At 46.3% G+C, this 14,460-nt stretch overlaps 1 protein-coding gene across 2 annotated transcripts in view; it reads left to right on the forward strand.

Annotated features, from left to right (window-relative positions):
* The window catches only part of anapc1 (anaphase promoting complex subunit 1), a 199,421-nt gene that overhangs the window by 153,316 nt on the left and 31,645 nt on the right, over positions 1 to 14,460 (forward strand). For both annotated transcript variants that reach the window (XM_070885752.1, XM_070885753.1), the window contains exons 40-44: positions 205 to 322; positions 9,416 to 9,493; positions 10,083 to 10,150; positions 10,291 to 10,429; positions 10,605 to 10,691. In XM_070885752.1, the coding sequence (XP_070741853.1) occupies positions 205 to 322; positions 9,416 to 9,493; positions 10,083 to 10,150; positions 10,291 to 10,429; positions 10,605 to 10,691 (490 nt within the window). The remainder of the gene's footprint in view (positions 1 to 204; positions 323 to 9,415; positions 9,494 to 10,082; positions 10,151 to 10,290; positions 10,430 to 10,604; positions 10,692 to 14,460) is intronic.

Consider the following 14,460-nt stretch of genomic DNA (forward strand, 5'->3'; position numbering starts at 1 on the left):
GACCTCTACCTGACGTTGATTGTTTGGAACTGACAATGAAGTACTTATTAAAAGGTCTTGCTGTTTCCATGCATGCCGGGCATGTAATGCGGGGGAGCCTAATGCACAAGACAGATATTTGAGAATGCGATTTTTGGCCGAGGCCTTGGAGATCTTGAAGCAGTGAAGGCTGAATCATTGCAACTTTTTTCTTTTTATATACAGATATCACCTTCAGGCACTGAGGCACTTGTACGTACTGGCCGCTGAGCCACGTCTCCTAGTGCCTGTTGATGTGGATACAAACACACCATGTTATGCCCTCATCAAGGTTACCTATAAGGTATGTGAGTTGGAGTTGACTGTGTTTATAATCAAAGCAGAACTGAACAATTGGGTATGACTTTTCTTCATTCCAGCATCTTGCGTATAATGCATGTGCAAGCCAACTTATCGAAGGGAACAAAGTGTGAGTGACGTTGTCACTCGAAGAGGTTTGACTGTTCATGGTAGTTGGAATCTCAACCATTTGACATTCTTCCCTGAACATGATAACCTGACTTGCCAGTCTTGTCTCTGGTAAGGAATGGCTGCACCACTGTTTCCCACATTATGCTTGTCTATCTTGGACTGAATATATCGGCCTAAGAAATCCAGCCAAGTAGGGTGTTCCCAAGCACACACCGCCAATCAATGCTGGCACTGCACTGTGCTGAGGACTGAATGATTTCAGTCACGCTGCCAGATGGCACAAACTCCAAAGGAATGTTGGCCCCAACTGCCGGAAAATTCTGTGTAAATCAAAGGCAGCACCTTGTCCCTCCACCTTGTCCCTCCAGTAACACAGGACTCTACAGAACTAGATCCCTGAGCTAAGATGTCCCCGCACTATCGCTGAAACAATCTCTGTACTAGTTGGCATGGATATCCTTCAAGCTATATTCTCTTGGGAATAAATAAAATGAAATGCATAGTATTCTCTGGGGAACATTGGCAGTTCTATCAAATCCCAACACAAGAAATTCTGACTTCTGTAAGATTAAGATCACAGGTCACCCAAAGGGTCTTCGGAGTCATAAGGCATTTTATTAAGGAGCGGTAGTTCAAATTCAGTTAAACACAACACACAATCAAGATAGACATAGTAGATATACGACCGTGACAAGTAGCTGTTGGTAGTCCCGCTCAGACAGACGGTTGGTGACACACATAGTTCTTATCTTCACCGTGAGCCCTGAAATGCCTTCTAGGTCTTTCTTTTATTCTCTTTTTAGGGGCGGGCCTGGTGTAGGATATGAACAGGACCATTTAACCTCGAACAAAAAATCTGCAAAAGGACATAGACAGGCTAAGTGAGTGGGCAAAAACTTGGCAGATGGAGTATAATGTTGGAAAATGTGAGGTCATGCACTTTGGCAGAAAAAATCAAAGTGCAAGTTATTATTTAAATGGAGAAAGATTGCAAAATGCTGCAATACAGCGGGGCCTGGGGATACTTGTGCATGAGACACAAAAGGATAGTATGCAGGTACAGCAAGTGATCAGGAAGGCCAATGGAATCTTGGCCTTTATTGCAAAGGGGATGGAGTATAAAAGCAGGGAAGTCTTACCACAGCTTATATAAGGTATTAGTGAGGCCACACCTGGAATACTGCGTGCAGTTTTGGATTCCATATTTACGAAAGGATATACTTGCTTTGGAGGCAGTTCACTAGGTTGATTCCGGGGATGAGGGGGTTGACTTATGAGGAAAGGTTCAGTAGGTTGGGGGTTTCATCATTGGAATTCAGAAGAATGAGAGGTGATTGTATCGAAACGGATAAGATTATGAGGGGGCTTGACAAGGTGGATGCAGAGAGGATGTTTCAACTAATGGAGACTAGAACTAGAGGGCATGATCTTAGAATAAGGGGCCGCCCATTTAAAACAAAGATGAGGAGAAATTTCTTCTCTCAGAGGATTGTAAATCTGTGGAATTCGCTGCCTCAGAGAGCTCTGGAAGCTGGGACATTGAATAAATTTAAGACAGAAATAGACAGTTTCTTAAATGATAAGGGGTTATGGGGAGCGGGCAGGGAAGTGGAGCTGAGTCTACGATCTTATTAAATGGTGGAGCAGGTTCGCGGGGCCGTATGGCCTACTCCTGTTCCTACTTCTTATGTTGTTATGTTGTTATGTTGAGTTCTTTCTCTCAACTCTTAGGTGAAACCCTCCTCTTCACATGTCTTTCCTGTTTATCTTCCCAAAATTGGAGTCAGACATGCCATTCTCGGCCTGTTATCAGTTATTTATGTTCATGCTGTTCAAGTAGCTTTCACAATTGTACCATGGAATGAATCTTTCAATTCTAACACCAGTCTGAAGAGACTTCTTGGTCTCAAGTTATTTCTTCCGACTCACGATTCCTTATACTTCTAAACAAGCATGACTTTGTAATCTCAGTCCTTGCTGTGGGAACACTTAAATCACATCTACTTTCAGGACATAGTTTCCATCTGCATCATTCTCATGCGAGACTCCTCCTACTGACACCCACACAGACTTCCTCTGGGGAGCAGGATTCGAGAACCACAGTAATATGGCAAACTGGGTTGTATGTAATGGGACAACACTGGTGATCCACTACATAAGCAAGCAGAGGAGGTGGCCTGTTCCCACGCCCTTTGTCGATATGTTAGTCCTTTTAGTGTAATACTGTCTGGTTCAAATTACTTTATTGGCTCACCATCTCTAGAAAGGACAAGGCTGAGAGGTAACCTGATCGAGGTCATTAAAATTATAATGGAGTTCGATAGGGTTGAAGCAGGGAGGATGTTTCCACTTGTGGGGAGTCCAAAACTAAGGGTATAGTGAAGGTTTCTGTATACATTTGTTTAGTTTTCCCTGATCCCACAGGCAGTTGAAAAAATACAAGCAGTCAAAGCAAAAGTTATACTGGTAATTTGTCCAAACCCTGGGCGCATTTCATTTGATGTCCAGGGTTGAAAGAAGAAGAGTATTGAAGGTTCTCATCCCTAGTGATCAATGCCTTCATTAGTTCCTGCAGACCATTCATAAATAGAGCTTAGAACAGAAAATGGAAAAATAAATTGTTCAATGATATTTTACTAAGCTAATTATTCCAAATCTAGAGCATCTGTTTGACATTGGTTTTAAACCTGCTTCTGTTTGGACTCATGATGGAGCTCCTTGTCTTTCATGAACAATTTGAGTTTGGACTTTAAAGTGCAATAATCACTGTTATAGAGACAAATGAGGCAAGCTCCCACAAACGACAATGAATGAGTGGGTAATCTGTTTTTGATATTGGTGGAGGGAGGAATGTTGGCCAAGACAACGAGAACACCCTCATTTTCTTCCAACAACAACTTGCATTTGCATAGCACCTTTAACATAGTAAAACATCCCAAGGTGCTTCACAGGAGTGTTGCTCACCAAAGTTTGTCACCAAGTCACACGAGCTTTTGGGGCAGGTGACAAAAAGCTTGGTCAAAGATGTAGGTTTTAAAAATCACCTTAAAGGAGGAGAGAGAGAGGTAGAGATTTAGGGAGGTAATTCCAGACCTTGGGGCCTAGGCAGCTGAAGATACGGCCGCCTATGGTGCAGCGCTGAAAATCAGCAATGTGCAAGAGGCCAGAATTAGAGGAGCGCAGACATCGCTGAGGGTTGTAGGACTGGAGGAGATTACAGAGATAGGGAGGGGCGAGGCCATGGAGAGATTGAAAACAAGGAGAATTTTAAGTGCCATTCGTTCGTTAATATTCTCCTAAACAGGCGTTTTAAACCTTCATTTAAGATCTCTTTCAAAGGATGGCACTCCCTCAGGACTGCATTGGAGTGTCAGCCTGGATTATGTCCTGGAATGGGACTTGTCCCTATTACCTTCTGACTAACTAATCCAAGCTACTTACACAGCAGATTGGCACGTGGAACCGATGGCTGATATACAGGGACACCCCCCTCTATGTATTGCGTTGGCATACTCGTATGGGGTGTGGAGGATACGGAATGAAGTAGAAACGTAGGTTAGCATTTTGGTAGAGTCACTGTCATTCTATGGGCGATAGGCATACTCCACACACCACAGTCACATCCATCCAACTCTACAAAGTATTGACAGCACGGAAACAGGCCGTTTGGCCCAACTGTTCCATGCTGGTGTTTATGCTCCACACAAGCCTCTGCCCACCCCTCTTCATCTAACTCCATCAACATATCCTTCTATTCCTTTCTCTCTCATGTGCCTATCGAGCTTCCCCTTAAATATGTCTATGCTATTTGCCTCAACTACATTTTAACATTCTCTGGGTAAAGAAGTTTCTCCTGAATTCCCTAATAAATTTATTAGTGACTATCTTATATTTATGAGCCCTAGTTCTGGTCTCGCCCATTAGTGGAAACATCTTCTCCACATCTACTCTATCATACTCTTTCGTAATCATGAAGACCTCTCTCAGGTCTCCCCTCAGTCTTCTCTTTCTGGAGAAAAGAGCCCCAGCCTGTTCAATCATTACTGATAGGTATAACTGGTATCAATTCTAGTAAATCTCTTTTGCATCTTCTCTAGTGCCTCTATATACTTTTTATAATATGAGGCCAAAACTGTTTACCGTACTCCAACTATACAAGTTTAACATAACTTCTCTATTTTCAATGCTGTCACTCTAGAAATGCACCCCAGTGCTTTGTTGAAAGGGTCGAGGGTTAGTGGTAAGTGATTATTTATTTTGGAGAGGAAATGAAAGGACTTGCATTTATATAGCGCCTCTCAGGAGCTTTATAGAATGCAGGAAGAGACCACACGTGGCACAATCCACCTGCGATGAAACCATTTTTATGTGTGTATTTAGCTCGGAACCTTTCGAGCTCGGCTGTATTTCCAAGGAATGTGGGTGATGCATTAAAATTCAACGGCCAAAACCTTCCCGGGTAGCGATTCTATTTATCTGCAATGAAGATCTGACCAAAGTTTCCCATCTGAAGTCCAAATCTCATTTGGTTTACCAAAGGCCACTAAATTGGGGAGAGAGCAATCTTTGTGCCATTGTAATAAAGGAAAGAAAACGAGGAATACCTGTGTTTATATTTTGCTGTCTGTCGTTAACATCTCTGAGGTCATGTAATTAGGGTTGGGAGCAATCTCCCTCATGATTTACCCAATGATATCCTGAGTGTACTCCTACCCATGTATTGTGGGGCCAATATCATTTTGCAGTCAAGGGCATAGAATTCTACTGGCTAAGCAAGACGAAATCTCATAACATTTATGCTCATTCTAGTGAAAAATATTTACTATTTCATTTTGTTTCTTTAATTTGGCACTTTGTGGCTCAATGTTGTCCAATGCGTTAGCCGCATGTGACTAATTTGGAGTCCAAATGTGACTAATTGCATTTTTGGTCAGTAAATAAAAAATGAGTAATCAACGCTCATACTCATACTTGCATGGTGTAGAGATGTGAACTTTAACCTCTTTGTGCATTTGTTGGTAAAATGTTATGACGAAGAGCAGAGTGTGTGCGTGTTTTTTGATCGCTGTGTGTTCATTGCTTCCTTGGTTACTGCTCATTGGTCATCTGCTAAAATGCTGTGTAACCCGGGTGAAAACGCTGGACTTCAGCACCATGGAAACACCAGCAACATTGTATGTAACGTGGAGCTGTCGTCGTGGCCAGTTTGACTAATTAGAATAACAGCTCCAGGCCAGCAGAAGAAAGCAAGCCCAACCAGCTCCAACAGGGCGTGTCGTGGCAAAGTTCAAGCAGTAGCTAACTGCATTCTGACACGTTTCGTTGTGCGAGGTCAACATTCTCAATAATCGCTCTGATGAAGTCAAAGTGCCGCTCGCAGCTGGTGGACCAAAAGTTGGAAGCTGCACAAAGATGTGCTGTCTGATGAATTCATGCTAGAATTCCCAACTTTGGTGAAAAAGAAAGACGGCAGAGTTTTGCATTGAATGGCGGTAGATGTTAAGTAAATACACACGTGAAATTTACCTGTGTGGTGTGCAAGTCGTTTCCTACAAGAATTAGTGCATGTGGCTAAAATGGTGTCACAGTAGCCCTACCTGTGAAACATAGAAACATAGAAAATAGGTGCAGGGGAAAGCCATTCGGCCCTTCGAGCCTGCACCACCATTTCATGGCTGATCATTCACCTCAGTATCCCTTTCCTGCTTTCTCTCCATACCCCTTGATCCCTTTAGCCGTCAGGTGCATATCTAACTCTCTCTTGAATATATCCAATGAACTGGCATCAACAACTCTCTGCGGTAGGGAATTCCACAGGTTAACAACTCTCTGAGTGAAGAAGTTTCTCCTCATCTCAGTCCTAAATGGCTTACCCCTTATCCTTAGACTGTGTTCCCTGGTTCTGGACTTCCCCAACATCGGCAACATTCTTCCTGCATCTAACCTGTCCAGTCCCGTCAGAATTTTATGTTTCTATGAGATACCCTCTCATCCTTCTAAACTCCAGTGAATAAAGGCCCAGTCGATCCAGTCTCTCCTCATATGTCAGTCCAGCCATCCTGGGAATCAGTCTGGTGAACCTTCGCTGCACTCCCTCAATAGCAAGAACGTCCTTCCTCAGATTAGGAGACCAAAACTGAACACAATATTCCAGGTGAGGCCTCACCAACTGCAGTAAAACCTTCCTGCTCCTATACTCAAAACCCCTAGCTATGAAGGCCAACATACCATTTGCATTCTTCACTGCCTGCTGTACCTGCATGCCAACTTTCAATGACTGATGTACCATGACATCCAGGTCTCGTTGCACCTCCCCTTTTCCTAATCTGCCACCATTCAGATAATATTCTGCCTTCGTGTTTTTGCCCCCAAAATGGATAAGCTCACATTTATCCACATTATACTGCATCTGCCATGCATTTGCCCACTCACCTAACCTGTCCAAGTCACCCCGCAGCCTCTTAGCATCCTCCTCACAGCTCGCACGGCCACCCAGGTTAGTGTCATCTGCAAACTTGGAGATGTTACACTTAATTCCTTCATCCAAATCATTAATGTATATTTTAAATAGCTGGGGTCCCAGCACTAAGCCCTGCGGCACCCCATTAGTCACTGCCTGCCATTCTGAAAAGGACCCGTTTATCCCGACTCTCTGCTTCCTGTCTGTCAACCAGTTCTCTATCCACGTCAGTACATTACCTCCAATACCATGTGCTTTAACTTTGCACACCAATCTCTTGTATGGGACCTTGTCAAAAGTCTTTTGAAAGTCCAAATACACTACGTCCACCGGTTCTCCCTTGTCCACTTTATTAATTATGTCCTCAAAAAATTCCAGAAGATTTTTATTGTGGCCCTGTTAAGAGCTCCACTAATGCCACGAGTGGTTGATTTACCAGCGAGTTAGATCGCAGTGAGGAGAGAAACCCTCTGAGCCAGTTTTCTCACTTTCCCTTAGTACAGCAGTTCCACAGATGAGGCTGTGAAAACACTTCTGTAGGGGAACACTGGTTTCGCTGACTGTTGTGTACATAGTCTGACAGAGGCGTGTGCTGTCACGAGCTGCGTCTCGCTAATTGTAGTCTTAACTTTAGTTTCTTTATTCTCTCAGTACCAGTAGTTGTTGTGACATTGACCTGCAGCAAAGGCAAAGCTTTTTTATGTTCAGATATATGTGTTAGTCACAGGACGAAGACAGTAGCACACAGGTAGTTTCTAGACTTTTTAAGCAATTTCAAGACTGCAGTGTTTCAAGGCCTGTGACATCCCCAATATATTCACACCATCAAGCGCTTTCCAGCTGGGTAGCCACAACGCGCTGAAGCGTTGGACTGCTGGCTGAGACCAGTATTGAAATCTTCACATTCTGGTTTCCCCTAGAGAGGGCTTTTCACTGCCTCATCTGTGGAGCTGCTGTACTAAGGGAAAGTGAAAGAACTGGCTCGGAGGGTTTCTCTCCTCACTGCTCGAGTGAACTCGCTAGTGGATAAAAGGAACTTTTGAGATAAGTTAGTTAAGCAACGAGAAGACAAAGTGCCAGGGCTCGTGGATATATCTTAAAATCCTAAAATCCTGTATGAGATGAGGGAGGAAATTGCAAAAGCCCTGCAAATTCTTATTTTAGGGCTCCTTTGATTGTGGATGTGTGCTGGAGAACTGGAGAGTGGCCAATGTCGGAACCATTCTTTAAAAGGGAGATGGAGCTAAGTAACATCTGTGGTAGGGAATATTTCAGACTCTTTAATAAAAGTTGAATATATCTAGATAAGAGAGTTAGAATTAGCCAGCATAGATTTCAAACGGTTGGAAACAATTGTCCATGACAAATTTCATAGAATTCTTTACGGAAGTAACAGACATGGTAGACGGGGGAAATGCAGTGGATGTAGTGTACATGGACTTTATATATGTATCTTTGGAAGTGACATCAAGATGAGTTCAAAACTCAAGAAGCCAATATTCATTTGCACTTGCTTGAAGAAAAATAAATCATGTGTAGAAATTAGATTTGCATGCAACAGGCATTATTCAAGAGGCCTTTACTGTGGGAGTGATTGATAATGAAATTGTTTATCTTTAAAATGATACTTATTTTGCCACCTGTTGCACACCTGACTTGTCAGTTCTAAAGGCCAAGAAATGGTTGCTCAGGATGTATTTGACAGATCTTTCACCAAACAGTTCGATTTATGGTAGCAGTTTGGTGTCATTTCTGATGGAGCTATTCAACTGGACATGTACTTCTGGCGATTGAGACTGGTCCTTAAAACATGTCCTCATTCTACACTGCACACCCACCGGCCCTAACTCAGCTGTGCAGAAATACTGAAAGAGGGAAAATGTTCCCCACAGCAAACAGTTCAAGCATTACAAGGGTACACTGAAAAGGAACCTGAAGGACTGAGATTAATAAAAAGGGAAGCTATCGGCCAAACTGCAATAACAAACTCTCTCTTTTCCTATGCTAAGTGTGGTCACGTGCACTTCTCCACTATTCGACTAGTGAGCTTGTGAGAGGAGACGCACCAACCCAAATCTTAAACTATGTCCTGATCGAGTATTGGGCAGTATCCAATCAGTATATGGACCCAAGCTAGTAAAAGTTTCCCACTGAGGGCAGTCAGTTTGAATGAGAGTTGAAGCTGGGTTGAGAATTCTAGAATCCTGTGGTTGGAATGCAAAACTTCACTACTTAAAATGCAAGTGTATCTTGTTTCTGTTGGAATTCAGTACTGTACAACATGGGTTTATGTTTGCATTTCCCCATAGAGTAAAGTTACATATCTCAACCAGCTTGCCCCCATAGCAAAGTAAAACTGATGGCACATCCTGGTGATTAAAGGAATTGCACTGGAAATGGCCATCCAACACTGTGACACGAGGAGAAGGGGTAAAAATGTAGTATTGCTAAAAACTGCCATTCACATATTTCACCGATAGATTTATATCTTTGTTTTTGATCTAGGCTTCTCAGTGGTGTGAGGAAATGACAGTAAACCTCATGGCACCTAGCCTTCTTCCTGAACTACACTTACTGAAAGAGGTAAAGTGGGCCTTTCTTTGGAAAGAGTGTTGTTAGTAAGATCAACCTTACTATTTTCCAGTGTGGGATCGAAAGTGATACAGTTTCTTGCAGCATTTCATCCTGATTGTATCTTTTTTATTGACTGTTATTGTAGATTAAATATGCAATTGACATGTACAGTCAAAAATAGCCCTTTTTTCCATTTGTTTCCCAAATATATAGCTATGGGATTGTATTTCAGCATGGCCAGTCAAAATAGATTTTTCTTTTAATTCTTGGCTTCATTATTGAGCAGACTGCTTTGTGGTAGAAGTATCCATTGGAGACGGGGAGAGGGAAACCAAGATAAATTAACATGGTTCACTTGTTCCTTTATAACAGTGCCTCGTATTGGCAGGGCAAGTGACTTTTTATCATTCGGACCTGCTCAAAAGACAACAAATCACACCACACATTGCTAGTTTGGAAATTCATGAGAAGTGGCACTATATCAAACCACTTGTCTGCGTATAATCCAATCTTAAATTGGTCGGTCAAAATGATTACTTTCAGAGAAATGAGCAGCCTCAAAATAAAAGACAGATGACAACTGGTTTACTCTTTCCAGATCAAAGTAAAAGGTCCCAAGTATTGGGAGATTATGATGGATCTTTCTAAAGGAACTCCAAGTTTGCAGTAAGTATACTTGTAATACTTTATCTGTATCTGGTCCTATTGCTTTGCTGAGTAAATTAATACATGAAAGCTGCAATTTAGTGTTGTCTACATCAGCCAATTTGTCATCACCCTGTGCTCATGGTCTCTCTTTCTTTCAGATCAATTCTGTCGAAGGATGGTTTTCTTTACGTCAAGCTCCGAGCGGGGCATCTCTCTTACACCGAGGATCCGAAAGGGTTTCGCAGTCTTTTAGCTCAGACGTTCACTCACAAAAACCCCGAGTTCCTTTCTATCAAGGTACACCCACAGGGCTGCTTCCTCCTGGCCCACTTCTGTAAAGTACGCTGACGTCTAGAAAATGGCTCGTGCCTTGGATGCTAAAATCTATGACAAAAGCGCACCGCGCTTATTTTGTTTCTTTGACTTTGCTGAGCCGACTAGATTTTAAAAATCCACTATGCTTTCTTTCTAGCCTGAAGCCGTTTCAGCTTTTACCTCTGACCCAGCTCTGCTGTCGTTTGCAGAGTATTTCTGCAAACATTCAAAAAAAGAGAGGCAGGTAAGTGTTCCTTATTGGAGTAGTGATATTACATACTTGTGAATATATTCCTCCTTGCAATGTAGTTTAGTCCTGTGTCTGTTATAAGGTCTGCTTGATCTTTTGCTCCCAACTTTTGTGTTCGGCTGTTGTGTGGACTATTTGCCAAAGCATTTAGCTATAATCAGCAAAATGTTTCACTGCTGAACTTCATTGTGACGAGGGATTGACTGGTTCTACTGGAATCTGTTTGGCAGTTAAGGTAAGAAATAGTCAATTATTTGTCACATGCACCTTATTTGAGAAGTGAATTGATTGGAAATTTAAAAAAAGAGAGAGTGATCAACACGTGAATTAGATTCATTTACCAAACCGTTGAATGATGTGATGAGGTAATTGCCGGATTATTCTCTGGAGATGAGTTGAATGGTCTTCCTCGTCCTCATTTATTTGGTAATATTTATGTATCTTTACAGTTCCATATTTTTGCCACATCCTGTTATTTTCAATGTGGGTATTTTTCTTTGAGTGATTCTAGACCATGTTTCGGGTCCATTACTCTTTTCAATTTTTATAAACGACCTCAACACGGATGTAGAGAGCAGCATTATAAAGTTTGCAGATGACACAAAACTTCAGCATGACATAGACAGGATGGTGAAATGGGCAGGTGCATAGCAGATGGAGTTCAATGTGGTGAACCAGGTGTCGGGGGAGGAGAGGGAGAACATTGTTCAGGTGTGAAAGGGGTGAGGTTGGAAGAATGTGATCCATCTTACCATCTCGATCACGTTCTCGCTCTCAACCTCCCCCTTTAGACCTGGTTCACATTCATCATCCATCCACACTGTACTCTCCATGCTCTTTAGCCCCTCCCCCACCACCGAGTTCCCCCCCCTCTCTCTGCCCCGATCTCCCCCGCGCCCACTCTCCCCCCTTCTGCCTCCCCCAGTCTCCTCTCTCCCTCTCTCTCTCTCTTCTGCCCCCCCAATCTCCTCTCTCTCTCTCTCTCTCTCTCTCTCCTGCCCCCCCCAATCTCCTCTCTCTCTCTCTCTCTCTCTCTCTCTCTCTCTTCTGCCCCCTCCCAGTCTCCTCTCTCTCTCTCTCTCTCTCTCTCTCTATTCTGCCCCCCCCAGTCTCCTCTCTCTCTCTCTCTTCTGCCCCCCCCAGTCTCCTCTCTCTCTCTCTCTCTTCTGCCCCCCCCAGTCTCCTCTCTCTCTCTCTCTCTCTCTCTCCCTTCTGCCCCCCCCAGTCTCCTCTCTCTCTCTATCTCTTCTGCCCCCCCCCCAGTCTCCTCTCTCTCTCTCTCTCTCTCTTTTCTGCCCCCCCCCCCCAGTCTCCTCTCTCTCTCTCTCTCTCTTCTGCCCCCCCCACTCCTCTCTCTCTTCTGCCCCCCCCCAGTCTCCCCTCTCTCTTCTGCACCCCCCAGTCTCCTCTCTCTCTCTCTCTCTTCTGCCCCCCCCCCCAGTCTCCTCTCTCTCTCTTCTGCCCCCCCAGTCTCCTCTCTCTCTCTTCTGCCCCCCCCCCAGTCTCCTCTCTCTCTCTCTCTCTCTCACTCTCTTCTGCCGCCCCCCCCCAGTCTCCTCTCTCTCTCTCTTCTGCCCCCCCGTCTCCTCTCTCTCTCTCCCTTCTGCCCGCCCAGTCTCCTCTCTCTCTCTTCTGCCCCCCCCCCCAGTCTCCTCTCTCTCTCTCTCTCTTCTGCCCCCTCCAGTCTCCTCTCTCTCTCTCTTCAGCCCCCCCAGTCTCCTCTCTCTCTCTCCCTTCTGCCCGCCCAGTCTCCTCTCTCTCTCTCTCTTCTGCCCCCCCCCAGTCTCCTCTCCCTCTCTCTCTTCTGCCCTCTCCAGTCTCCTCTCTCTCTCTCTTCAGCCCCCCCAGTCTCCTCTCTCTCTCTCTTCTGCCCCCCCCCCCAGTCTCCTCTCTCTCTCTCTTCTGCCCTCCACAGTCTCCTCTCTCTCTCTCTCTTCTGCCCCCCCCAGTCTCCTCTCCCTCTCTCTCTTCTGCCCCCTCCAGTCTCCTCTCTCTCTCTCTTCAGCCCCCCAAGTCTCCTCTCTCCCTCTCTTCTGCCACCCCCCAGTCTCCTCTCTCTCTCTCTCTCTCTCTCTCTCTCTTCTGCCGCCCCCCAGTCTCGTCTCTCTCTCTCTCTCTTCTGCCCCCCCCAGTCTCCAATCTCTCTCTCTTCTGCCCCCCCAGTCTCCTCTCTCTCTCTCTCTCTTCTGCCCCCCCCCCAGTCTCCTCTCTCTCTCTCTCTTCTGCCCCCCGTCTCCCCTCTCTCTCTCTCTTCTGCCCCCCCCCCCCAGTCTCCTCTCTCTCTCTCTTCTGCCCCCCCCCAGTCTCCTATCTCTCTCTCTTCTGCCCCCCCCAGTCTCCTCTCTCTCTCTCTCTTCTGCCCCCCCCCCAGTCTCCTCTCTCTCTCTCTTCTGCCCCCCCCCCCAGTCTCCTATCTCTCTCTCTTCTGCCCCCCCCAGCCTCCTCTCTCTCTCTCTCTTCTGCCCCCCCCCAGTCTCCTCTCTCTCTCTCTCTCTTCTGCCCCCCCCCCAGTCTCCTCTCTCTCTCTCTCTCTTATGCTCCCCCCCAGTCTCCTCTCTCTCTCTTTTGCCCCCTCCCAGTTTCCTCTCTTTCTCTCCTGCCCTCCCAGTCTCCTCTCTCTCTCTCTCTCTTCTGCCACCCCCCCAGTCTCCTCTCTCTCTCTCTCCTGCCCCCCCAGTCTCCTCTCTCTCTCTTCTGCCCCTCCCCAATCTCCTCTCCCTCTCTCTTCTGCCCCCTCAATCTTCTCTCTCTCCCTTCTGCCCCCCCAATCTCCTCTCTCTCTTCTGCCCCCCCCAGTCTTCTCTCTCTCTCTTCTGCCCCCCCCCCCAGTCGTCTCTCTCTCTTCTGCCCCCCCAGTCTCTCTCTCTCTCTCGCTCTCGCTCTTCTGCCACCCCCCAGTCTCTCTCTCTCTCTCTCTCTCTCTCTCTTCTGCCCCCTCCCAGTCTCCTCTCTCTCTCTCTCTCTCTCTCTCTCTCTCTATTCTGCCCCCCCAGTCTCCTCTCTCTCTCTCTCTCTCTCTCTCTTCTGCCCCCCCCCCCAGTCTCCTCTCTCTCTCTCTCTCTTCTGCCCCCACCCAGTCTCCTCTCTCTCTCTCTCTCTCTTCTGCCCCCCCCAGTCTCCTCCCTCTCTCTCTCTCTTCTGCCCCCCCCCAGTCTCCCCTCTCTCTCTCTCTCTCTCTCTCTTTTCTGCCCCACCCCAGTCTCCTCTCTCTCTCTCTCTCTTCTGCCCCCCCAGTCTCCTCTCTCTCTTCTGCCCCCCTCCCCAGTCTCCTCTCTCTCTCTCTCTTCTGCCCCCCCCAGTCTCCTCTCTCTCTCTTCTGCCCCCCCCAGTCTTCTCTCTCTCTCTCTCTCTCTCTCTTCTGCCCCCCCCCAGTCTCCTCTCTCTCTCTCTCTCTCTCTTCTGCCCCCCCCCCAGTCTCCTCTCACTCTTCTGCCCCCCCCCAGTCTCCTCTCTCTCTCTCTCTTCTGCCCCTCCCCAGTCTCCTCTCTCTCTCTTCTGCCCCCCCAGTCTCCTCTCTCTCTCTCTCTTCTGCCGCCCCCGTCTCCTCTCTCTCTCTCTCTTCTGCCCCCCCCAGTCTCCTCTCTCTCTCTCTCTTCTGCCCCCCCCCAGTCTCCTCTCTCTCTCTCTTCTGCCCTCCCCAGTCTCCTCTCTCTCTCTCTCTTCTGCCCCCCCCCCGTCTCCCCTCTCTCTCTCTCTCTTCAGCCCCCCCAGTCTCCTCTCTCTCTCTCTCTCTCTCTCTCTCTCTCTCTCTTTTGCACCCCCC

The sequence above is a fragment of the Pristiophorus japonicus genome, chromosome 7 (assembly GCF_044704955.1).
Source record: "Pristiophorus japonicus isolate sPriJap1 chromosome 7, sPriJap1.hap1, whole genome shotgun sequence".
In the NCBI taxonomy this organism is placed as follows: domain Eukaryota; kingdom Metazoa; phylum Chordata; class Chondrichthyes; family Pristiophoridae; genus Pristiophorus; species Pristiophorus japonicus.